This window comes from Bubalus bubalis, chromosome 1 (genome assembly GCF_019923935.1).
Source record: "Bubalus bubalis isolate 160015118507 breed Murrah chromosome 1, NDDB_SH_1, whole genome shotgun sequence".
Lineage (NCBI taxonomy): Eukaryota > Metazoa > Chordata > Mammalia > Artiodactyla > Bovidae > Bubalus > Bubalus bubalis.
The window spans coordinates 161,799,843-161,827,469 of NC_059157.1; the positions used below are offsets into that span (position 1 = coordinate 161,799,843).

The window sequence follows — 27,627 nt, forward strand, 5'->3', positions numbered from 1 at the left end:
TTTTTTTATGCTTTAACAAAAAAGCTACTTCCCTGCCAACTTTAGTTTCAAGGCTTACTCTTAATTGGCACTGAGAAACCTGTTTCGACTTGAAGACGCCTGTATTAGGTGAATGGACAGCCAGGCACAGCAATGAAAGGTAAATGAAATTTTTTTTTTAATTTATTTTCTTAAAAGCCATGGTTGGTAGGACATAGCACTGATTAAGACTGTAATGATACCTCTGCTTAGATCTGAGATCTGAAGAGAAAGTAAGAGTTAGAAACCTAAGTGAATTAGATCCACGAGTCTTGTTTGGGAAGGAACAATTTCTGAAATGCGGGCCATTGTGCTTCACAGAATTTCACTGTTCCCAGCTCAGGCAGGCAGGTTAAGCAAATCGTGTGTTATGCCTTCAAACGTGGAAACAATGTTAAGGAAATCACTTCTATTAAGTGAATTTTTAAATCACATTTGCTTTATTGGTTGAGTAAACCCCAAAGTCCATTATAATTGTTTCCCTAGACGCCATACTGAAATTTGTTTCATAATCTTTCATTCACTTTTCTTTTAAAAGGAGACCAAAAGAAAAAAAAAAAAAAGATGGGTTTTCTCTCCCAACTGCCTCATTTTGATAAAAGAATCTCAATCTTTTCATTGTAACACAAAGAACACGGCAATCCTTGCCCTGATTCCTTAAGAGATCATGCTAAAACATGTTTGGAAAGGCACTGAGAAAGCCGCCTAACTAGTGACGAATGGCTTAGGAACAGTTTGGGTCTGGTTCATGTTCAAAGTCACGGGGAGGCTTTTATTTCATTCAGGGATTCAAGAAGGAAATTTGAACTCTTCTAAATTATAATAAGGATTTTTAAAGATAGGTGAGCATAAGGTAGGGCGATTTTTTTTGATTTACTAGGTTAAGATTTATCTGCTACGGTATTTTGTATCATATTCTCAAAGTGGGTCTGGTTTCACATTAGGCATATTAACATTTTTAACACAGATTTTCTTTCATAATTCTGATTAGAGACTCCAATTTACTAGCAAAATGAACAACAAAAACTTTGGTTCTATATTAACAAAGACAGCCAGAAACTTTTGATTTTATACTATCATCTTTTTATACTGTATTATTATTTCTGCCAGTTCAAGGTTGAAACTAGGAATCAAGGGGATGTATTCTCTGAGTCCTTCAGCAAAATCCTGTCCTAAGACTACTGTTTCTAACACCTATCTGAAAAGTGTTCTGAGTGTATGTGGGTTTAGGAGAAGAGGTTGGAGGAGCAGTCAGATGGTTGAATACCATATTTAAGGATATAGCCTAGAAAAGAAAAAGTGTAATTAGTCAGAAAATCCTATTCCATGAAGAGACTGAGTCAAAAATTTCCTGGCAGACAGAATACCGAGATGGTTTATTGCACTCCAGGATATAAGTGGGAGATGGAAAACTAAATTAGAGTGGATGTTTTTATTTAGCTGAGTGTTATCTGGCCCCTTCGGAGCCTGTCTGCTTTACTTCCTTCTTTGATATCTTGGGGTTTCACTTCCTTTAAAAACAAAAAATATTCCACGCTTAGTCCTGTCCTCTGAGAAAAGGACACAGAAATTTAAGATAGAGGAGACATGAATGGCCATTCACTCTCTGCACTCCTATAAACTGAGGGGAAACTAGCAAAGTACGCTCAGAGCCCAATAAAAGGGATGACGGTGAAGGCAGGAGAGCAGGGACGTGAAACCTAGGTGAAATCACCCGGGAGCATCCCACTGTCTCCACAGGACTGCTGCGTGCACAAGCGTGGGACAGGACTTTGGTTCAGAGCAGAAAGCCCAGCTGGAGATTGGGTGCTGGTGATGCCAAAAGTCAGTGTGACTTGAGCAAGCCTCTTATTTCCTCGGGAGCTCACTACCCTCTCCCACAGTAAAATGAGGGGATTCAATCAGAGGTCACGAGAGACCCCTTGTGTGACTAAATTCCCCTGATCCGGGAGATGTACTGAGGCACTCAGGTTGGTTATCAAGAACCCAAGGCTTGAGCCAAATGAAGATGCTAATGATGAGGAGGAAGACTGGTTCTGCCCTTTTCTGTCCCAGGCAGCTACATGATGTTCATCCAATCCCAGCCTCTTTAAGCCCCGGATTCTTCCTCTGCAAGACACAGATGACTATAGTCTCCTCTTGCTTCCTCAGGTGGCAAGTTTTGCCGCAGTAGAAAGGCAAGGGCCAACTGGAATCCCTATAGCTGTTGACTATCTAAAGAAGAGAGGAGAGAGCAGAGGAAACCGAGACACTGTGGTTTAGAACTAGATGAGAAGAACACATGGAAAACATCAAGGTGAACAAGAAACAAGATGCGAACCTGCTATTTCAGGCCAATGATTGAAGTCCAGCCCTTATACAACTTGGCAACAATTTCCAAACTTTCCAACTTCCTTGTATGGCAAATATGGGTAGAATAGAACATTTATTCTTCATTTTGTATTGAAGTAGCACATCTTATCTTTCAATGACATCCTTATTAACCAACATGAAAAACTTACACTAAAAACACATCTGAAGAGCACTAATAAGCCATCACATTAAGTCATATGTATCAGTGATTCCACAATTTCTCTTATAAAGCAATTTCTTTGTCTTTTTTAAAGGCCATTTCTAACAATAATTTCACACATTTCAGAAGACAGTAACTCTTAAAATGACTTAGAACCTTTACAACACAAACTGTCCTTCTAAACTATAATACTCAAACAACAATGATTAACATGCACTGGTAGCTTAACATATGTCTAAGACTACTGCATATTTTAACATAAATTATTTTTTAAAAGACAAAACTTCACACAACCTTAAGATATACACTGCTGTTACTTCCATTTTACAGCTGAGCAAACTGAGGCTTCAGCGGTGCACAAGCAGGAAGCAGAGCCCTGAGCCTGACCCATGCCTGCCTGCAGACAACCCTGCTCTCTGAGTCATCACTCTTTAGGGTTCCAAGTAAATTCTGTATTTGCTATCTGGGATCGCCTTCTCATCAGTAATTTAATGGGTGGGCTTCCCAGGTGTTGCTAGTGGCAGAGAACCAGCCTGCCAATACAGGAGACCCAGGTTTGATCCTCGGGTTGGGAAGATCCCCTGGAAGATGGCATGGCAGCCCACTCCAGTATTCTTGCCTGAAAAATCCCATGGACAGAGGAGCCTAGTGGACTACAGTCCACAGGATCACAAAGAGTTGGACACAACTCAAGTGACTTAGCATGTACACACAATTTAATAGATAAAATTACACAGATCTGTGATTTATTTACCATGCTACTTGACTGCAGTAGATAAGTGGCTGTCTCGGGCACGTCACATCCTGCAATCAAGCTGGGGCTATTACCTAGTTTTCACAAAGAAGACATCAGATTATAATCAACACATGAACCCCCGGGGTTGATCAGAAGTAGAAGCAAAAGAGTAGTTAAGCCCATCACTCAGACCAACTTGTGTTCAAATGTAGGCTCTGCCCTTACCAGGCCTCTAACCTGGGTGAGCAACAGCAGCTGGTGTGTGCTGAAGGAACCTCTGCAAGCCTCAGTTTCTTCAACTGAAAAATGGGCAGACTGTTCTTACTACCATTCAGAAGGCATCTATATAATGAGTTCTTCCTAGATGCCAAGCTCCAATTAAAGATTTCGAAGCCTTGAAGGACATAATACTATGGTAAAACCTCATTCAGTCCTCAAATCAATCCTATATGAATGTTTTGCAGAAGAGGAAACTGAAGTATAGAGTGGTGAGATGACTTGCCAAAGTAAGTCGCAAGTCTGGAACTTGATTCCAATGTCTTTTTCACAAATTATCTAGGGCCTTCCCTGGTGGTCCAGTGGTTAAGACACTGCGCTCCCAATGCAGGAGCCACGGGTTCAATGCCTGTTCAGGGAACTAAGATTCCACATGTCATAGCCAACTTTTTTTTTATTATTATTAATCTAAATAACTTAGAATAGTCTTAGGCACAAAATTACACAGGCAGTGCTTGTTGAACCCATGCTATTGTGAGTAAAAAGACAAAAACAGACCTTTCAGCTGCTAGAGGACGCACTGCCTGTAGTCTGGACATGCTCTCAGGTTAGAAATATTACTGGCTTTCAAACTCCACTTTTCAAGTCTCGAAGTCTAAAGAGATCCTTTGCTAAAAAATATCAAGATTCTGGTTGTTTTCAGAGTGGAAGCCAGAGTAATGGGGGCAGCAGAAACAAAATAATCCAAGGTCCCTGCACTACAGGAGCTGAGGATCTAGCTGCAGAAAGAATAATCATAGCAGAAAAACACTTGGGCTGTTAGCAGTCAGCTGTGTCTCACAAGCTGAGAGCTGACAGAAGAGACCCAACAAAGGAATTCACGGACACAGCCGCCGCCTCAAGACTGCAGGCATTTCAGGGCCTGCCGTGCTGCTCTTGGGGAGGATGACCTGCTTGTCCAAACTTGCTCCTCCTCGTACCTGCCAAACTCAAAGGTGAGACATGAAACTGAAAACAAATCATCAATGGGCTTCTCAAAACTTAGATAAACAGACTAAAAGACAAGTTGGAATAACTTCAATTCACTGTTTACTGGTTTATTTTTAAAGACAATGGCCCTTCCTACCATAAGTGGGTACCTTGCAACTACCCCCGGCGCACAGGAACATACAAACCTTAAATAAGCACAGCTGCACCGATTTGGGGTTGTTTAAACCAAACATGTTAAAATCCTGCAAAATGAAGACTTTAAGCGGATAACATTTTGTACTGTGCCAAAACTCTTCATGTAGAACTCATATAATACACAGCAAAATGAATAAAACACTGGATCCCATTATAAAAGGTCACTATATCCATGGAATAAGCATATTATGATCACCGTTCAACAGACACTATGGTTTTACCTACTCAACATCAATATTCTCTTTCCCCTTTACCCTAAAAGATTCATTCTAATTTTTTGTTACAAATATAAAACAAATATACACACACATATATAGACATATATTGTGGTATGAAAAAAAAACTATTCATACCATGTCTACAGACAACAGTACAACACCTCAAGTATTATCTCCATTTATCATCTTAAGACCTAGAAACACTGAGTATCTGACTGGTACCCACTCATTCGGCTCATGCGAAACTTGGCATGGACACTCTTAGAACCAGTTTACGATCTGTATGAAACTGCAAGTCATACAGACACTGAACAATTGGCCAATGGAGAATGGAGTCTGAGAGGGCAAAGTTGAAGGCACATGATAAATGCGAGCCAGGGCGCCTAACACTTGCTCTGATGGCCTCCCTGGTCCTCCTCGATCCTGGAAGACACTCCCAACAACACAGTTGTCTTGCAACCAGGGTGACCAAGCCTAACATCTCTATGTTACCTTTCCTTACTACACCCCCAAAAGAAGATGGTGTATTTCCCTCATGTCCCTTTCCCCCATCCTCTGCCATGAATTACACCCCAGTTGACTTTACACCAGGCAGGCACTCCCTCACATGGCTATTTATTTAGATCCTGCTAATCCCCCAAAGATCTGAGGTAGTGTACAGAGATGCTCAATATCAAATAAGTTCAAATGAATGCAAACAAAAATGGAGCCTGGGAAAAGCAATGAAGGGAAATTCTAAGCCACGTGAAAGATTAGTTCACCAAATGCATCAATTCCTATCTCAACTCTAAAAGGAAAACAAGAAGGCACACTGATACAGTTTTGATAAATAACAGTAGCAGGCCTAAAGGAACACTGGATTCCCAGATGGTGCAGTGGTCAAGGGGGGCTTCCCTGATAGCTCAGTTGGTAAAGAATCCACCTGCAATTGAGGAGACCTGGGTTTGATCCCTGGGTTGGGAAGATCCCCTGGAGAAGAGAAAGGCTACCCGCTCCGGTATTCTGGCCTGGAGAATTCCATGGACTGTATAGTCCATGGGGTCACAAAGAGTCAAACACAACTGAGTGACTTTCACTTTCAGTGGTCAAGAATCTGCATGCCAATGCAGGAAACATGGGTTTGATCACTGAGTCAGGAAGATTTCCTGGAGTAGGAAATGGCAACCTGCTCCAGTATACTTGCTGAGAAAATACATGGACAGAAGGGTCACAAAGAGTCAAAAAGGCTGAGCGACTAAGCACAAGCATTAAAGGAACACTATTCTCAATATGCAGCCTAAAAAGAACTTCTCATGAGTCCTCATACAGAAAAACAAAATTGTGTTCAACACCCAAAGAATAGATACAGTGAAAATGGGGGACCGCATGGAGGTATCAACTCAAAGCTCAGTTAAAGCCATCCTACGGAGGCAGACGGGAGAACGCAGTTTTACTATATTGCTGTTTCTTCGCAATTAATCTAGCAAAACCTCCCTGCCCTTTTCTCCCCAGTACTATTATTGTTGTTGTTTAGTCCAACTCTTGTGATCCCTTGGACAGTAGCTCGTCAGGCTCCTCTATCCATGGAGGATTTCCCAGGCAAGAATACTGGAGTGAGTTGCGATTTCCTTCTCCAAGAGACCTTCCTGACCCAAGGATTGAACCCAGGTTTCCTGCTTGGCAGGCGGATTTTTTTTTTTTTTTAAACCACTGAGCCACTTGGGAAGCCTGTTCTAATCATCAAAAGTTCCTGAGCACTAGACATATTAAGTTAACCACATGAAACTGCCATTTGACCTATAAAAACACTTCCAAACAGTTCAACTTAATGCATCAGCATCAAGGAAGACAAAACCTTAAAATCTTTGAAAAAGTATTCATCCCAAATTAACTACAATGCCATTAAGTTCTAAAACTGTATAAACTATCTCAAAGCTTGACTTACAAGCTCATCAATTTCATGTAAGAAGGAAATTAATGAATGAGGAGAAAATTACTAAAAATAAGGCTCAAGGTTGGAGCTGGTAGTGGGTACCAAGGCTCGAGGAACCCCAAGATACTAGTAGAAACCCCATGGAGAGACCTGGGAGAGCCCCACCTTGAAATTATATGTCACAAACTGTAAGCCACAGACAAGCTTTATTTGGTCTGTCTTAATAAAGCTAAGCCAGAATTTAAAATCTTACTTCACAGTGGGCTGTTCAGAAATATCAGAGGACCAGTGTCTGCTCAGCTTTCCCCAGGTCTTTGGCCATGCCTTTCAGGAGACGAAAGTGAAAGTGTTAGCCACTCACTTGTGTCCGACTCTTTGCAAATCCATGGATGGTAGCCCACCAGGCTCCTCTGTCCATGTTATTCTCCAGACAAGAATACTGGAGTAGGTAGCCATTTCCTTTTTCAGGGGATCTTCCCCACCCAGGAGAATTAGGAACTGCTAATTCCTATTCTCTCAGTTCTTCCCGGGTCATACTGTGTTCAATTCATTCATAAAGAAAAAAGTAATTAACGCCAGAGAGGTTGACAGCAGGAACTACTTTAAAGAAAATGTTTTATATATATATATATATGTATGTATGTATGTATGTGGGTGTGTATGTATTCACACACACAGGGAAAATGAATTAAATGTGATGTCATATCCTCTTACTACATATGGGGGAAGGGGGATTGGTTGACTTTTAAATTGAAGTATTGTTGAGTTACAATGTTTCGGGTATACAGCAAAGTGATTCAGATATAATTTTCTTCAGATTCTTTTCCATTATAGATTATTACACAATACTGAATATAGTTCCCTACAATACACAGTAGTTGCTTGTTTATCTATTTTATATATAATAGTGTGTATCTGTTAATCCCAAAATTCTATTTCTTGTTTTTATGAGAGGAGAAAATGAGACACAGTGAGGGTTTGATGCTGATGAGAACTGCACAATATCCACTGGCATTGAAGATTTCACTAGTGAATCTTTACCACTGAAGGAAGGGCTGAAACAGAAGGAAGATGTGTCTGTTAGGTACTTGTCTTGTTTCATTACTTTAAACAGCATTACAGTTTGCTTAAATGGATTCAAAAAATTAGAGTAGCTAAACTTACACCCAATTCTATTGAGAGCGGCATTGAGGACACCTAACCCCTCAACCCACAGCTATACCGATGACCTGATTAGAATGGTGACCGTGACAACCACCATCATCATCATAATGAAGAATAATTATGACCCTTAAGTATACTGCTTAAGCCATGGAATGACCCTCCAAACAACATCTCTGTAAGCCTATGAAAAGTACTATTTTTTCTTAAATAGGTTTGTAAATGGTAATCAAACAGCTAAAGACTTTACCTGGGGTCTTAGATTTTGAGAATTTTTTAAGGGACCAGAAGTTACTTGAAATGCAGTTTGGCTTAGAATATATTAATCCAATACCTCTACTCTTACTGGGAGGATAGCCTAAAACCTCTTGGACCAGTAAACTGGTATTAATAATTCAGAATTTCCCTACGCGTACATTAGACTTTGCCTAAATAGAATACAAAAATACACATTTCAACTTGGGAAATGATAAAATTTTACTATATGAGTAATAAGATTTTTATGAAGTGAAGTGACAGTCACTCAGTCATGTCCAACTCTTTGTGATCCCCTGGACTGTAGTCCATCAGGCTTCTCTGTCCATGGAAATCTCCAGACAAGAATACTGGAGTGGGTTGCCATTCCCTTCTCCAGGGAATCTTCTTGAGCCAGGGATCGAAACTGGGTCTCCCTCACTGCAGGCAGATTCTTTACCATCTGAGGCACAGGGGAAGATTTTTATTATTAAGCAGAAAAAATATTTGACATGAATTCCACTACTTTGCCATGAATTATATTACTGTAGCACTTACAGTATAAAATAGACTTGCACGTACTGTCTCTTCAGATTCTCAGAGCATCTTTGGGAGCCAGGCCAAGCATCTATTATTTTCCTCATTTCACAAACAGTAGAGCTAAAAATACTTTGCCCAGGGTCACGGGGTCAAAGAGAGAGTCAACAGCTAACACCTGCTGACTGCACTGAGGTCCAGGACACTGTCTAGCCTACTTTTGAGGGGCCGCTGATCCGGCCAAGTAGCAGAGCAGAGAGGCAGCCTGTTCTGGGGTCGCAGAAACTGGACCTCATCTCCTGGCTTTGCCTCTCACTGTCTGTGTGATGCTGGGCAAGCTGCTGAAGCTCACTAAGGCTCCTCACCTGCACAATAACCAGGTCTGGGGTAAGGTAATAAGGAAGCACTAGACACAAACCCTGCCTTCAAGGAGTTTACAACCTAGTTCATGCCCTCCCTCATCCACTGCCCTCCCTCAATCAATAAGTAAACAATTAATCAGAGGTCACCTGGGGAAAAAAGTTAAATCTAAGTGTGAACCAAATTTTGCTTAATTGTAGGCTACAGATGTCAAGCGTTAACTTTGTAAAAAGAACTTCAGGGTGGTACCTGAAAAACCAGAATGAAGGCTGTTTGCTTGGCATTCCAACACCTTGGGTTACTGACTCCAAGCTTGCATTGGAGTGACCTAATTCTATTACAAAAAGAAGTAAATTATAGCCAATGAGGTAACTTGTTTCTTTCCCAAGGTCTGGAACACACACACACACACACACACACACACACACACAAACACACACAGTCTTAGGTTACAGGTGATTCCAAAATGCAAGAAATGCTGCACCTTCTACCAGAAGCTTCACATTAGATGGTTCTTGTGAACATTACACACAGGCAGCGGAACAATGGCACCATCCCACTGATATTCAGGAATTATAGTAGTATCCCCGTTTAGTATCTACCTTTTAGTACAGTTTTTCTCTAAGAAAGTGACAAAACACAAACAAAACCCCTCAGATCTGAAATTCTTGCAGGTCCAAATGTGATTCCAAACATGAGCTTCTAAAGAACACACTAAGAAGTGGAGGGCAAATTAAACTACAGCTCTGCCATGTGAGAACCGCCACCACCACCAAATAGTCAGTCCAAAAAAATCATGAGCAGCTGAATCTAGGGAGTGAGCATTTAACTGGCATTTATCTTTCCCATCTTGACCAGAAGCACAATAATGAGACCCTGGGAAGCCAGGGAGAATAAAGGCATGGCTGTAGCCTGGTAGGCATGCCCGCTGGCCCCGCCTGCTGCACAGGGAGTTTCCCAGTCTGGCACAGCAGCTCCCCATCCAAGCCAAGGTCTAACCCAGGAACTATGGGAGCAAGGCTGGGTGCCCAAAGCAGCAGTTCCGGAGCCCTGGATGCTCAGCTTCCCAGCCTCCCCACTACCCCTCCAGGGCACAGCAGACGCTTGCGCATCCTACACACCCAGGTTCAAGCTGCTCCACCGTGAGTAAACCTCTCCTTCCTGGAGACCCAGAATCTCAGTTCTCCCAACCATAAAAGCAGTCTGATATGACCAGTAGGGTTTTCACGAAAAGGCCTTGGCAGAGGGCTGGGCACGGTGAAAAGCTTAACTGTGACAATTCATTTGTTCTCAGGGGTGCACTAAACAAGCTCACCCGCCACTATTCATTCTGGGTTGTCGAGAGGTACCAGGAGAGTCACTGTTATGAACCCTCAATGTTGGTCACTGAAGCCAGAAAAATGAGGAGTTGGCAGAGAGGGGCAGAAGAAGAGGAAGAAAGGCATGTTTATAGTCAACACAGACCACTGGATGATCCGTACAGGTCAAGTGTCATCACATAAGGATAAATGATAAATGATAAATGTGAAAGCTGGGGTCTATAGGATCAGGCAGGCAAAGCTCCCGAGTGAGGAGGCCCGGGGAAGTCAGGAGAGGTTGCAGTGAACCGGTGACCCAGAGAGCAGGTTCCCAAGGGGAAGAGGCAGCAAACATTGCTGGACGCTTCATATTCAGTTTGGGCAGATCTTTCTTAAGGTAAGAGGGAAATTTCCTGATGTTGTCCACATGGTTCAGGTCAAACCAAACTATACCTCCAGGTTAGAAGATCAGCAGTTCCTTCTTGGCCTCAACAGGGAAAACAAATGCTGCCTCTGCCTTATCTTCCCCCTCCCACTTTCCACCCTCCAATACCAACTATGGAAAACTGCTGTGCATTGGGACTCTAGGGAACGATAACGGGAAAACACGTGGATACGGCTTCAATCAGATCTGGTAGGAATTCTGATCCCAGCTATTACTAGATCTGTCAGGGAATATTAATTCACATGTCTGAACCTCAGATCGTCCTGGCTGGGGAGGAAAAGAGGAATAAAACACACGTAGGGCACGGGCCACTGTGAGGGTTGCAGGAGAAACCAAGCAACAAGTTCAAGGCCTAAGATCAAGGAGACACTGAGGACGTGTCCTTTTCTACTATTTCATTTCATTCATTTAAAAAGCCAGCTTACAACTAACAACACCGTTATGAAAATAGTCAAGGGTTATGAAAACAAGCAAAATATCAATGGTTGGCCCGAAAAAAGCCAGAAGGTCTCTAAGCATCGATACTATCCAACCTCAGGAATGGCCGTGAAACCCAGACCTGCCACAGACACCACATTCTTGAGAGGTTTCATCAGCTCTCAGCTTGTGGAGTCGTAGGTGGCAGGACGGGGCTTCCGCCCGTCAGCAAGGCCCTGGACCCAAGCCCGTAACTACGGCTGAAGCAATGTTCATTGCAACACCCTGCAGGCGCTGGGATGTGCACAGTATGCACAGCTGCTCTGTGATAAACTGCACGGGGGTGGGGTGGGGTGGGGTGGAGGGGAATGTCAGTGCTGCTGCTGAAGAAAGACAGCCAGCAGATGAGGATCAGAGGCAACTGAAATGAAGCTCTTGGAGCAAAGAGCTCAGTCAAAGGCCTCCTCACTGGGCAACTGAAACCACAAACCACACAACAGTCTCAGCATAAACAAGGTGGTAAGAACTCCATTGCACCCTGCGTCCAACCCATCAGTCACGAACTGCATTCTACCGTGTGCCTGCGACATGCAACAGGGGCTTATAAGACTCAGACCTCACCCTGCACAACTGTGCCAGATGCTTCGTGTGTGTTCTCATGTCAACCTTGGAGTCACCCCCACAATGGATGCATCAACGCACACACTGTACAGATGGAGAGGCGGAGACTCTCAGAGCCCAGACCAGCACCACACAGCCACCCTACTCGGCTCGTTGTGGTGCCAAGGGTTGCTTCTCGTTTGTTTTTAAGCCAAGTGAGGAAAATATTTTAAAATGTTAAGACATTAAATGAGAAGCTTAGCAGAAACTTCCATCAGTCCTGTATCTATATCTACCTCCCACCCCTCCCACTCTCTTTTTCCCAGGGTAGACATGTTTTTCTTTTTTGAAAGAGCTGTCTCAACCCTCTGTTATCAGCCCTCTGCCTCTGCCCCCCACACTCACACAGCATGACTTATGCAGCTCTGACAAAGACCAACAGTGACCTCTCGGTTACTGAACTCCATTCAATGGCACTCTGCTGTCCTAGGCCCTCGACTTCCCTGCAGGATAAAACTAGTTACAACTTCTTATTTCGTCACCTCAAGTCTCGGTTCACAGGACATGAATCTTGTCTGATAATCCTTCCAGTTCTCTGACCACTCCTCTAGGCACTTCCCTTTCTGGAGAACTGCTCTTGAAAAACTTCAAAGTCAGCCCTCTCCTATTCTTAGTCTATTGGGCAGGGTCATCGTGGGCAATCGCACCCATTCCCATTGCTTTTTCTATCCCAGATCTTCTGTCAACTTTAAAAGTACACCACCAGCCAGGGCCACCTCCCCAGGCCCCAGACCTCAACTTCAGTTACTCAATAGACATCTCCACATGGATACTACGTAGACATCCTGAAATCCATGAAGCGAAATCTGAACTCCACCCATTCTTCCACATGCTCCTCCTCTCATGGGCCCTCCTATCAGTGAAAGAGACCAATACCCACTGCCTAATACTAGGAGGCCACAACATTCCTCCTCCCTTTGCATCAGCCTCAGCATCCACTCGTTCCTCAATGTGCCCCAAACCTGTCACATCTCTCTACCACTTGAGGCCATCATCTCCCTAGATGTTGACGTTATCTTGGGCCATGCTGAACATTTCCACATGCTCCTTTCCCATCTCACATTTGGCAGACCAGCCACAACCCAGGCATCAAAGCTCCCATGGAACCTCCTTGACCTCTGCTTCTGTTCATCAGGGGACACCACCATGTCTGGATTTCTACAACATTACCCCTCTTACTCTGTATTTTGTGGTTTAGTTACTTCTGGGTCCTCAACTAGATTCTAAATTCCTTGAGGGCAGAAACTTACCCTCCATCTTTATAATTCCCAGAGTGTGGAATATGAGTAGCCTTTGAGACAATAACCTCACAGAAAAGGTCAGATTATGGTTAACACTGATGGGGAGGTAGAGACTCCCAAGACAGGGAAAGAGGAGAAGACGGGAGATCATTCAAGAGCAGGAATCAGTATGAAGAAAGGCACGGGGTTAAAGTAAAGGCATGCCCCTGTGAGGCAACAGTTAGCATAAAGAATTCCTGATCGAATGAAAATGATCTTGAATTTCATGTAGGCAAGGATTAATGGTAACAACACAAGCAAAAGCTCCATTTACAAAGCATGCAATTTGTAAACATATATTCTAATTTAACCTCATAATGATTCTACAGAGGAGGTACAATTGTCATCTGATTCAGAGGATTAATTATGGAACAAGATTTCTCCCAAAGTTGAGAGCCACCTTTTAATTATCAGAACCCAGTGTAATCTGGGTTCCATACTCCATAATCTCCAACACTAAAAACATAACTCCTTACATATGTTATCACTGTAATTTGAGAAGTTCCCTACCATACTGTACTTAGGGTGAGAGAGCATGATGACATGGGTAATTTAGAAAGAAGAATCTAACAAAAAGCAGCAGGAAGAATCTGAGAGGAGAGAAGCAAGAAGCAGAAAGACCAGAGAGGAGGTCAGTACAAGGCCACACATGAAACCAGGAGGGCCCTGATCTGAGCAGCAAGGTGATGACAGAAGCAAAGCAATGACATTGTAACAGAAGAAGTAGCAAGACCAGATAAGTGACTGACCAAGGGAGAACGATCCAACTCAGTACTGAGGTTTTAAACTCTCTCGATCAAGAGCTGAAGCAAATATTCATAAAGAGGAATGAAAGGAAAATGGCTTCTGATGAAGAAAGGAAAAAAAGTTAAAGTTTAGAGATGATGAGTCTGAGGAACACAGATGATACAATGAACAGAAGTTTAGGGAAGGAAGATTATGGAAGAGAGGTGATGGCTGATCATCCAAGGAGACATGAACACTCTGGAGAAAACTAAAAAGAAAAAATGAGGATCTATGACCCCAATTTGGGGAAGTCATTCATCTAAAGGAAGTGGTAAGAGAGATGGAGGTGACAAGAGGAAACTCTCACAAGCCACTTGAGGAGAATAAAGTATTTCCCAAACCTGGACGACAAATTTGATTCCAGAAAATCCATGTATCATGTCTGAACTAATTAAGACCCAACTCGTTCACATAATTTCAATGGGAATTAAGAAAATGAGAGCATGGATTCCCCCAAAGTACAAATCGCCACCCACAGCCAGGGTCTCTAGATTCTGAACCAAATTCTAAAAGAAGAAACTCATAAATGAATCATCCAGATCACTGAGCAATGCCCCACACCTATATCAAGGGGTAGAACTCTTGCTAAATGTACTTTGCATTTCACTGTCTTCTTCAAGACATGATAAGGAATGTGCTTATAAGGTACTTTTCCTTGGTCTATAAAACTCATATTATTGCACAGTGAATTGCTATCCTGTATCTATTTCTTTTCTGTGCACTCTGTTCCTTTTTAACTTCGTTCAGGTATAATTTACATACAATAATTTTCATCCATTTTAAATGTACAATTTGATGATTTTTGATTAATTTATAGTTGTGAAACCACCATCATAATCCAGTTTTTCTCACCTTAATAAAATTCCTCACCCCCTTACAGTTAATCTCTCCACACCTACCCTCAGCCCTTACCTACTTTCCACCTCTATGGATTTGCCTCCTCTAGGCATTTCATTGAAATGGTATGTGGTCTTTTGTATCTGGTTTCTTTCCCTAGCACAATGTTTTTTAATTCATCCATATTATAGCTGAATTTCATGCCTTTTTATTGCTGAGTCGTATTCCATTCTTTGACTATACTACCTTTGGTTTATCCATTCTTTGACTATATCACCTTTGGTTTACCCATTCTGTTGACTATACTACCTTTGGTTTATTCATTCATCAGCTGATATTTGGGTTGATTCAATTCTTTCAATTCTTAGCTATTATGAATAATGCTATTAAAGACATTTGCATCTATGTCTCTGCATAGATCTATGTTTCCATTATGAGTAGATACCTACAAGTAGAATTATTGGGTAAGATAAATGTAGGTTAAAGTTTCTAAGAATTTACCAAACTGTTGTTGAAGTGGTGGCCATATCATTTCAAATTCCCACCAGTAATGTATGAGGGTTGCAACACTATATACTTGGCAATACTTGTTACCCTCTTTTTCATTTATAGCCACGGAGATATGAAATCGTTATTTCATTGTGTGGGTGTTTGTTGGTTTTTTTTTAAAGAGATATTTATGTATTTATTTGATCACCCCAGGTCTCAGTTGCAGCACAAAGGATCTTTAGTTGCAGCACGCAGGATCTAGTCCCCCAACCAGGGACAGAACCTGAGTCCCCTGCACTGGGAGTGTGGAATCTTAGCTTTTGGACCACCAGCAAAGCCCTCATTGTGGTTTTTATTTGAATCCCCCTAATGACTAAAGATACTGAGCATCTTTTCATGTGTTCTTGATAAAATGTCTATACAAATCTTTAGACCACTTTTTAGTTGGGCTATTTTCTTTTTATCAGGAAGCTGTAAATGTTCTTTGTATATTCTGAATTTAACCCTTTATCAGAATAAATATGATATGCAAATATTTCCCCCAGAACCTTTTCCGTGTCCTCCTCAGTGACTGTCTGCTATCTGTTACTGTGGCTGTGGTTACCCACTAGACTGCTTTTCCTCCACTGGGGATACGCCATACTGGATTTCTTGTTATCAAGTAAAGTTTAGATGAAGTCAAGAAAAGCAAAACCACATAACTTTCCCACAGAGAAACATGAAATTAGAGATGTCGTTCATGGAAACTCCCTGAAACATTTCCATGAGAAGTTAGATTCAAGAAAATAAGCTGTACTGAAATCTAAGGGTCATTGTTATAACGTTGAGAAAACTGCCTCAATCCTAGTAAACTTTAATAAAAGAAAAGTACGGTTTCACCTCCTTGCCTTACTTTAAAAAGACTGCAACACTGGCACCCGAAAAGGAGGGTGTCTATTGTCGATGCTCCATAAACCAATGAATACTTTTTGACTACTATGTACCACATACCCTGATGATTCGAGGTGAGACATGGACAGGGCGTCTAAACTCTCAAGAGATGACTGGTAGTGGGGAGGAAATCACTGAACATTTGGACACCACTTTTTCCATCTACCACCAAATCCAGCATCCAAATGTCACGTGCCACTAGGGAACGGAAGAGAAGGACAAAATAACAGAGAAAGAAATACATGCCTCTCCACAGGCTGCCCAATTCTTACATATGCTTTTGCTTTGAGAGTACTCTGAGCCTGCTGACCAGCAGACATAACTGCTTATGCAACCAGTAGATTGCTTTAGACTTGGAGGGGTTGAGGTTACTTGGGGTCTCTCTGCAGCTTTGTGGTATTTATAAGCAATATTGCTGAGGAGGCATGAAGGTCTCACACAGTTTCATTTCATGAGAAACAGTGTGACTTCCCCTAGAGTGAATCCTTCCCAAAAGACATCTGACTTCGGCGGCACACTTTTCAAAACAGTTCCCAGGATCTCTTCTGTCTATGATGAACACCTGAAGGAAGTCAGAAAACAGGGAGCAAGCTGCCAAAGGAGAAGTGGGGGGGCACTGTCACAGTTTAACACGCGTTGCGTGCACGTACGGTCTCGGGTAATCGTGAGGAAAAAGACTGTGAGGAATCTGAAGCTCAGAAAGCTTTGAGGTTTTAGCCAGAATTTCAAAAACTAGTGACTCAAAGCCAATTTAATTATTCGCTCCTAGCCAGACTTTGAGATTGGATGGAAAACAGTTATCATAGAGAAATACAGGGACTTCAAGATAAAGGTTCAAGCAGTATTAAATTCTGAGTGGGAACCTATGTTTGAGGAAAACACAGAAGCCCACGTAAACCTGAGTTCCACTGGGGATTTTTTTTAGAGCCTTCCAGTCCAGTTAGAAAAAGTAAGTAACATGATGAAGTCACTCAGCTAGTTGGTGTAAAGCCAGAACTAGAAGCCCAGAGAGTATAAGACTGGGTACTGAAGGTAGTTGAGTTTATACAACTCTTAACATTTATCGCTCTGAGATCTTTCAACTTTAAACAATCTCCAGTTGCATTTAAGAGTCATCAGAGATGCATTTAAATACATGTGCTGAGCCTCATGAAGAAGGAAATGGCAACACACTCCAGTGTTCTTGCCTGGAGAATCCCAGGGACGGGGGAGCCTGGTGGGCTGCAGTCTATGGGTCGCACAGGGTCAGACACGACTGAAGCGACTTAGCAGCAGCAGCAGCTGAGCTCAGGTCAATGGGGTTGGGTAGAATGAAGTAGAAGTAATATGGCCAGACACAGGCTAATGTGTCTTGAGAAAACTCTTGGACCCAGGTTCTTATGGACTATGTCACATAATTCTTGTCACAATTCTGTTGTATGATTATTTCCACTCTCATGTCAGAGAGGAGAACACTGAGTCACAGAGATGTTAAGTAACTTCTCTGGGGCCACACAGCAGCATTCAGATGGAGAAGGCTTACACAGAAATGTCCCATGCTCCCTGGAAGGTGGAAAGAACACACAAAAACAGACAAGTCTTACATGGCACAGCTGTTCATAACAAAAGAGTAGGCCTTTTCTGAATCAAGGGGCATTTTTTTTTTCTTTTTCTTAAAAGTGAAAATCAAAGTACTGTGTATTCAAATTCCTGCTCAACTGTTTTTTCTTTTTTCCCCTAGAAATCAAACCAGGAATAACCTATGCTGACCCCTTGACTGAATTGTCCCCGAGTGTTTCCTGACACAGATCTTTGCTTTCAGTCCCTCACAACTAAAGAATGGGGCTCAACTTGACACTTGCAAAATTACCAGGTAAGCTGTAGGGGAAAATGCAAAGAAAATCCTACTTGATCAATAACAGTTATTTATACCATGTGTCAATTTAGGGGTTTTGGTGGCTGGCAAATCAATTAACAAAATAAACTTGCATTTATCCTTGCCTTCATTAAATATAAAACGGCAAACATGCAGGATGGCATTGCCGAGAGAACTCTTAACTTGCCATCACTTTGTCTTAAGCTGTTTCATCTAGAGATGATCTTTAGAAGGACAGAAAGATTAAACTAACAATTGGGGAAGTCTTTCATGCTGAAACTAAGGTATATATTACTTACCAGATGGAACAGTCTAGACCAAAGACAACATCCACCTGCACTACTGGGTAACTAGAACATGATTGTGCGGGGCAGCTGTACCAGGTCAGTGATACCCGGTCATCTGCACGACTTTGGTATTTCATTCCCACCTGGCAGGTAGAGCAGTGACATATTGTTGATGCTTTCACAGTCGGTGTCAAAATGTGACATGCTCCCATGAGCAACAGTGGATTGTCTCCAAAAGCAAAAGGAACAAGGGTCTCCATCACATTTCATTCAGAATGTGACTGCTATTCATGACACAAATCAAAATTATGGCATGACATTGAGACAGACCACCTACTAAGTACCAGATACTGTGCTTGAAATGTACGCAGAGCGTGTTTAACTCTCAGAAGACCCAGCAAAATGGCTGCTATTTATTCCATTTCACAAAGCTAAGAAGTGACTGAACCAGCATTGTCAAAGAGGACTTTCTGAATGGTATACTAAGTCACTTCAGCCGTGTCCGACTCTGTGCGACCCCATAGAGTGCAGCCCACCAGGCTCCCCCGTCCCTGGGATTCTCCAGGCAAGAGCACTGGAGTGGGTTGCCATTTCCTTCTCCAATGCATGAAAGTGAAAAGAGAAAGTGAAGTCGCTCAGTTGTGTCCAACCCTCAGCAACCCCATGGACTTCAGCCTTCCAGTCTCCTCCGTCCATGGGATTTTCCATGCAAGAGTACTAGAGTGGGGTGCCACTGCCTTCTCCATCTAAATGGTATAGATGACGTTATCTGCAAAGCAGAAAGAGAGACACAGACATTGGGAACAACTACATGGATACCAAGGGGGAAGGGATGGGGAGGAACTGGGAGATTGGGATTCACACACATACACTATTGATGCTATGTATAAAATGGATAACTAATGAGAACATACTGTATAGAAGAGGGAACTCTACTTAATGCTCTGTGGTGACCTGAATGGGAAGGAAGTCCAATAGGCTGATGCAGTTTGCCATATAGTGGAATTAGCACAACATTGTAAAGCAACCATACTCCAATAAAACTTAATTTGAAAAAACATTAACAAACAGGACTGCAATGCCCTTGATCTCCACTGTCCAGTACAGGAGCCACGTGGGACTAATGAGGTATCTGACTACAAAATCCTTGCATTTCTTCAGCACACACAGTACACACACAATCCCCCTTACACACAAACACAGGCAGCCACAGCCCCAGCACACATACCACAATATCACTCTCACACCTTTGCACGCATGCTCAGTTGTGTCCAACTCTTTGCGACTCTATGGAGTGCAGCCTGTCAGGCTCCTCTGTCCATGGGATTTCCCAGGCAAAAACACTAGAATGGCTTGCCATTTCCTTCTCCAGGGGATCTTCCTAACCCAGGGATCGAATCTGCATCTCCTGCATTAGAAAGGGGATTCTTTACCACTACAGAACCTGGGAAGCCCCACCCTCAAACACACACTGGCACAAAATGATGATTTACTTTGGTACTAGTGTTATTAGGTCATTGCCTTTGCTAACTTAATTTAAAAGGAGTTGGAGCAAGAGTGCAGGGGGAAAATAAAAAAGGAAATTTGACCGTAACTCTCCCTCTGTAATCAAGCTCTGCACTAAATAACACAGGGAATAACATCCAAGGAAACAAGGAGTGTGTGAGATATGAGAAAATAGCCTTTATGCTGTAAAAACAGCTTCCAATCTTTATTAATTGAATCACTATTATACCTGTCATTAAAAATGTTTCCTAACTCAGCCAAGTTCTTTACTGACAGCAAAGAACCACATGATAAAACCGCCTGGGTAAAGAAAGCCACTCGCTTTATAAATGGACGTTGTTCCTGAGCGGGAACACTGCAGAGAACTGCTTCTGGGCATAGCCACAGGCATTAGGAAAACTGGAGGCAATAATATAGAGAAGAAATGATGGGAGGTAGCTGGCAGGAAAGAATATGCCATAGTCTTAATTCTTAAAAAAAAAAAAAAATCAAGTGTCACAAAAAACTCTCTATTATTCAGTTTTGAGCCTTCCAGAGCAGCCCACAGATGACTATTCCCTCTACTACCATAGTGTTTCATAGAATAACCCATAACAGGTTTTAACCACTAGTTTGTTTAAGCTGCATCGTAAATGTGAAATTTGCAAATGAAGTAATAACCAAACCCAAGCCTATTCCACTGAAGTAAGAAGTCCTGTATTCCAAAATGTTAATCTCATACATAAACTAAGGATGCAAATACTGTGAGGTGACAGGATTGGCAGACACTCTCAAAGCTACAAAACAGTTCAATCATCACTGTGAAAAGAGGTCAGTTGGCCTTGGTATTATTTATGACTCAGAGTACACATCAGGACTATTTCTGACATTCTGATTTAAGACTAACTTTAATAATAACCATAACTGATCAGTAAATCATTATTTAATAAGAGTGCTTGTTCATACAATTAAAACTTTAAAGTATATAATGGACACAAAATTCCTAATCAACACAGACAAGTAGGGGATCCTTCTATCCCACAATGGACAGGCATAGCAGATCCAGGGAGCTAACACTAAGATTTGAAATACTCCACGCCTACTATGTACGCTGGGCTTCCCCGATGGCTCAGCGGGTAAAGAATCTGCCTGCAATGCAGGAGACACAGGAGACTCCGGTTCAATCCCTAGGTCAGGAAGATCCCCTGGAGAAGGGAATGGTAACCCACTCCAGTATTCTTGCCTAGAGAATCCCATGGACTGAGGAGCCTGGCGAGCGACACTCTAAAGAGCTGCATAGGACTGAGAGACTAAACACGCCGTAGGTATCTGTGGCCAGTGATCCATTCTATTTGCACTCACCATGGCTTTGAAAATCATTGTTACAAGGTATAGCCAGTGTTTCAGGAGATGGTGTAGCTGCCCCTTTTCGGTGGGGTGCCTCAGTTGGACCACTCATCCTAATTAAAAGTTATTTGTCCTCTCCATACCTCCTTTAGGTGTCTATTCTGGGTTAGATGAAAGGGACTGCTAATAGTTTAATTGAAGAAATTAATTCAAGCAGGTACCTTAACCCAGGTAAAACTGCATATCTTAAGAAGCTTCTAAGGTTATAGATGCTGATATGCATCTGGTGGTACAGAAGCAGCCAAGACGGAGACACTTCATTAAGTCAAAATTGGCTTGAACAATACTGTTTAAGAAAATATTTGAAACTGGCAACCGTGATACAAATGGCAGCTGAATCAGGCATTTTAAACTTATAAATACTGTGGGTCTCATCATAACAGGCTAGTCCAGGTATAAATTACCAGCCTGTTTAAGGATATTTAAGCCAGGGAAACCAGTTTTTAAAAACACTTCTAGCAGAGAATAAAAGGGAAAGAATTAAACAGAGGACCAGGTTACTTCGGAAGAGCATATACACTTAAAATTTCAGGCAGCAATTTAAGAACGTGTTTTTGGATTAAAAATCATGCAAACTCTCTTCCTTGGTTCACTTCTTCAAAGAAGGAAAACAAAGTACATACTACGCTGCCTGTCATGTAGGGAACTGAGGGCTAAAATCATGCTGTTAGCCCTAAAACAAAATCATTCCAAAGTGTAATTATCATTATAGTAAACGTTATTAGTGAGACGTGAAAATTCAGAAATGACTTTTCTTGTAAAGTCACAACCCAAAAGTGCACTTGTAAACAGTTTCAGTTTTCAAAAAAAAAAAAAAAAAGGCAGCAGCAGATAAAAGTAACCATATGCCCAGGAGATTTATAGGGGGAATGCCCTGAGGGATTGCAGACAGCTATGCAGGTCCAACCCCTGTGGAGGAGAGAAGAGCACAGGGAGCAAATAGGAAGATTCATATTTCTGTGTAGTTGGAAGGAAGTTTTGACCAGACTGATGAAAAGTGCTCCAGCCAAAGTCATCATCAGAGGAACCCCTACTGCCCCAGGAGCAGGCTTGTCTTCCTACTGTGCTCAGTTATTGGTTAGGAGTGATCCATGCAAGTGTGGCATCAGCAGGAAAACAGCGCTGGGTTCAGAGCACTGAGCTAGAGCTGCCCATCAATTACTTTCCCTGCAGCCGGAGATCTGAGAGGCCCCTTCTCATGGCTGTCACGCAAACCCAATGTTCATAAACTGTTTTACTGATTATGTGATACAATGGTAAGGCTCATGAACTCAAGATTTCAAAATAGCAAAAGGTTTAAAATTTTCATATTCTTAGCATAATAGGTATAATCTAGTTTATAAATAAAAGTAGGTACCAGGCTGCAATTATTTTTAAAAATTTTCCTCCTTGATAATGAATTTAAATACTAATGACAATTGTCCCTTTCTGTCTTTCTTCCTAACAATGCTCCCTAAACTTTTTTAAGTATTACCGCCCCCCAAAAAAAATGACCTGCTAGTTTTACTCTTTCGCATTTCAAATAGCTTAAAACTGAGAGAGAGAGAAAAAGATATTTCAAAGAGCCTGCCAAAGACTGCACTAAAATAACCATGTGCTACCCTTCTGTTGTATGAAATTTTAATTTGCTGCTCCCCAGTTTATTCAATTTGTAATTATATCAAAACTGAACTAAAAATTGAGTCAACATCATTTTCAACTGGTATATTTATTTTCATTCAAATGATTAGCACAACCAACCAGAAATTCACATTTTACTCAAAGGACTTGGTGAGAGAAGTGGGATTCAGGGGTGAGGTCACTAATATTTTTTAATGGGTTTTGTGTGTTTGTCTCTTTATTGAACTACAGCTGATTCACAATGTTGTATTAGTTCCTTGTATACAGCAAAGTGATTCTGGTGTACAGCAAAACAAAATACATATTCTTTTTCATATTCTTTTCCATTATGTTTATTACAGGATACTGAGGGTTGCTCTCTGTACTAGGACCTTGTTGTGTGAGACCACCAATTCTTTAGCCACTCAAAATATTAACAGTGCACAAAATAGACTCTCTAAATTACTAAAGACGTTTTTTAACTAGCCCGAAACATCAGTAGTTCAGCCTGTAAGAAAGCCTGGCTTGAGTAGGGCGTGCATGCGAAACATGAAGTGACCTCTCCCCACTTCCCACTTCTCCTACAGATAATGAGCTGCATGGCCCAGGGAATCACACCCCAAGTAACACAAGCGATGGACCCGGAAAGAACACCACCGTTCACAACGAATTTGACACTATCGTCTTGCCTGGGCTTTACCTCGTTATATTCGTGGCAAGCATCTTGCTGAATGGTCTAGCAGTATGGATCTTCTTTCACATTAGGAATAAAACCAGCTTCATATTTTATCTCAAAAACATAGTGGTTGCCGACCTCATAATGACACTGACATTTCCATTTCGAATAGTCCATGATGCAGGACTTGGACCTTGGTACTTCAAGTTTATCCTCTGCAGATACTCTTCGGTTTTATTTTACGCCAACATGTATACTTCCATTGTGTTTCTTGGGCTGATAAGCATTGATCGCTACCTGAAGGTGGTAAAGCCATTTGGCGACTCTCGCATGTACAGCATAACCTTTACAAAGGTTTTATCTGTCTGTGTTTGGGTGCTCATGGCTGTCCTGTCCTTGCCAAACATCATTCTAACCAATGTCCAACCAACTAGGGAAAATATTCATGAGTGCACGAAACTTAAGAGTCCTTTGGGAGTGAAATGGCATAATGCCATCACTTACGTCAACAGCTGCTTGTTCGTGGTTGTGCTGGTGATACTGATCGGGTGTTACATTGCCATTTCCAGGTACATTCACAAATCCAGCAGGCAATTCATAAGCCAGTCAAGCCGAAAGCGAAAACACAACCAGAGCATTAGAGTGGTTGTGGCTGTGTTCTTCACCTGTTTTCTACCCTATCACTTGTGTAGGATTCCCTTTACTTTCAGTCACTTGGACAGACTTTTAGATGAGTCGGCACACAAAATCCTGTATTACTGCAAAGAAATGACACTTTTCTTGTCTGCGTGCAACGTGTGCCTGGACCCAATCATTTACTTTTTCATGTGTCGCTCATTTTCAAGAAGGCTATTCAAAAAATCAAACATCAGAACAAGGAGCGAAAGCATCCGATCACTACAGAGTGTTAGAAGATCCGAGGTCCGCATATACTATGATTATACTGACGTGTAGGAATTCAAGGTCACCAGGCCCACTCTTGTTTGTCAGCATGTACAAAGTGTAAATAAATGTGTATTTTCATTATCCTTGCTTGAGCCCATCAAATGTGGATGAAAAGAGAACTGAAATGTTATGAATTTGGGGTATAATTTGGAAATGAGGAAAACATTAAGGCATAAGGAAGAAAGTGAAATTGACGAGATGGCATATGGCTGAGCAGCGGGGATCATGACTCAAAGTTTAAGGAGCAGATTTCAGGGGCGGCAAAGGCCACAGCTATGCCAGCACTCTGCAGTCATCTTCCGGGAAGGGCTGATGCTCTGAAGCCACTTTTGAGAGGACAGGAAGTAGAGAGAACTCTGTTCGACCTTGATCCTTAAGATCTGGGAAAGAAAATGCTGTTTTCAACACAGCTCATTTGTTGCAGATGTAACTGAGTAAACACGGATTGCTAGCTTTCTCTGTCATTGTATCTACGACCTGCCCACAACATTAGCCATAGTCCCTTGTCTATGTTTATGTTAATGCACATTAGAAAAACATGCACAGTGCAGGAGTAGGTAAGGAGGTTCAACTGTATTTTTTTAAGCAAAACACTTGAAAAGACTGAAGTCACTTAACTGATTTTAAACTTAGGTTATTTCAGAGAAGAAAAAAGTATGACTGAGTATTAAGACAAGTTGATTTTGATAAAACACTGAACTTACAGTGCCATTATTATACCCCTATGCTGCATTTGAATTCTTATGTGCTAGGGGCAGAGAACAGAAGATGAAAGCTGCATTAATAGTCAAGTACTTACAGTTTATTTAAAAGCCATTTAATAATCTTTATTTTATAAAAACTATAGTTTTAAATTATATCCCATCTCTAATAGGAATATCATTCGCTTTAAACCTTCAGTTGTAGACCTCAATACATCAAGTCAAAAAGATTAAGGGTAACTTAAAATCTTAGAATAATTTCTCTTTCTTCAATATAAACCTTTGAACCTTCATGCTTTTTCAAAGCCTTCAGCTGCCTGACCATTGTCTAGGTTCCTAACATGGGACAAGGAGCCAGAGGAGCATTAAAAGACCAGGAGTGAAGGCATATTTGCTGATGAAAAGGTATCATTATGGTTAATGAAGACAAAGCAGATGTACATGTATAACACAGTACAAGGCTTCATTTTATTTAGACTCGTACAAACGATCTGCAAAATTCTGAAAAGCTAAAGTGACCAAAAAAGAAGGAAGCAGGTCCCAAGAATAACTCAGCCTAACAGTGACTACCAAGGTTAGGTTCAAGAACAGAAAAGAGGACTAATAGGTGAGTCAGGTTTAACAGAAGGGATAGAAGCAAAGAGGTTAAAAGAACTGTCTACCTAAAGGTCTAAGGACCTTTATCAGAGTATCTATTTCTCCATCCAGATTCCAATTCCATAAATTCCAGGGGATCTACAGTACATAAATCAATACACATCTCTCTTGGACATGTGCCTAGCTACCACCACCTGCTGCTGGTTTTGTTCATTAGCTAGGTTAAGATAGCCATGCTTTACACCAGGTATTTAAGAAGACAGTTTGAAAGGCTAATTCCTTTCTCCATTCTCCTCATAACACCCAGGCTGAGTTACAGCTGCCCTATATAAAAAGGAAGAGCAATGCTGCAGCTGGGAAAACCCTCAGTACAGCGTGTCCTAGACTCTCCTTCCTCTACTTGTCTTACATCACAGCTCACAAATGGTCCTTGTGTGTGTGTGTCTGTTCTGTTAAAGGCATGCTCATCTTAGAACATGCCTAAAAACTAAGAACCTATCACCTTCATCAAATGATTCCATTTGGTGTTCTGAAACTTAGCAAAGCTAACCCCACACTGCATTTAATTCTCTAAAATTCAGGCCTCCATTCTAAGAGGTCCTTAAAATATTTCAATCCCATTTTAATGTTTCTAAAATTGTACTGCTGTAGAGTAAATGGGTACATTTAATATAGTGGTTTTATTCTCTGAAATTACATTATTAAATCAATGGTATAGCTTAAAACATTGACTTAGGGAAAAAATTTGGAAGTATTATCTCCATTTTCTTAAAGCCATTTACAAAAGCATCAAAATCATACTGCTTTTATTTTACACAAATACTCACACTGTGGTCACAACCAAGAATGAATCAGTCACATGACTAACATAATATCCACAGGAATAACTTAAAATATTGTGTTGGTGTCATACGTTAATATAAACTGCTGCACTAACATTAAAGAATGCAAAAATTCTATTTGATTGGTTTTTAATTAATTGAAAATTTGGAAACAATTTTAAATTTGAAATCTAAAATTTCTTACATGGAACTTTTGGATTATATTCAGTATTTTAAGGACCCACTTAAGGCAGCAATTTTAACATAGCTATTTTTATTTTATGCAAATGAGAAATATATTCAGATAATTTCAAAAATAAATTTTTCTAATATTCATAAAAATTACATGCAGAGAAACTTACCTTGCAGAAAATCTTTTGGTGTGCATATATTACTAACTCTGTTATATTCATTATACCATTCATACCATTTTATTCTCATTTCCAAATAGTATATCAGTATTTTGTTTCTCAACTAAAGTTTCAAGGGAATGATAATTTGGAAAATGCGTAAGTTCAGACTAAATACCTAAGCCAAAATTGTGAATACACAGTACAATCTCAAACATAAATTTTATGATCACTGTGGAGAAATGTGATATACAAGAAAAAAATAAAGTAAAAAAACAAGGGCAAAATAAAGCTTGAGGATCACTTAAATCTCGTAAATAGAGATTCTCTCTCAAACAGAACACCACAAGAAAACAGCTTATCAAATCAATAAATACTAGGCACATGCTATGTTTAAAAGAAAAAACATTATGACTAAGACGATATTTACAATAATCTTCGGATATGTCTAAGTGAATTATAAAAGCATTAAGATCAAACATTTTCAAATTTAAACATAAACATCTGGTAGATGCTGAATTAGCTACGCTCTGCATTGGACAAGGAAATGGCAACCCACTCCAGTGTTCTTGCCTGGAGAATCCCAGGGACGGGAAGCCTGGTTGGCTGCCGTCTATGGGGTCGCACAGGGTCGGACACGACTGAAGCGACTTAGCAGCAGCAGCAGCAGCAC

At 41.2% G+C, this 27,627-nt stretch overlaps 2 protein-coding genes across 12 annotated transcripts in view; one reads left to right on the forward strand and one right to left on the reverse strand.

Annotated features, from left to right (window-relative positions):
* On the forward strand, positions 1-24,494 carry GPR87 (G protein-coupled receptor 87). Of its 4 annotated transcripts, none has more exons than XM_006070231.3 (3): positions 1-139; positions 17,952-18,083; positions 23,452-24,494. In XM_006070231.3, the coding sequence occupies exons 2-3, from the start codon at positions 18,050-18,052 to the stop codon at positions 24,492-24,494; spliced, it is 1,077 nt and encodes a 358-aa protein (XP_006070293.1). In that variant the 5' UTR covers positions 1-139; positions 17,952-18,049. The 4 variants fall into 4 exon arrangements, with proteins under 4 accessions (XP_006070293.1, XP_025145608.1, XP_044801863.1 ...); XM_025289823.2 differs by lacking the exon at positions 1-139 and adding an exon at positions 4,346-4,477; XM_044945928.2 differs by lacking the exon at positions 1-139 and adding an exon at positions 7,644-7,881.
* The window catches only part of MED12L (mediator complex subunit 12L), a 363,479-nt gene that overhangs the window by 119,700 nt on the left and 216,152 nt on the right, over positions 1-27,627 (reverse strand). The window lies entirely within an intron of this gene.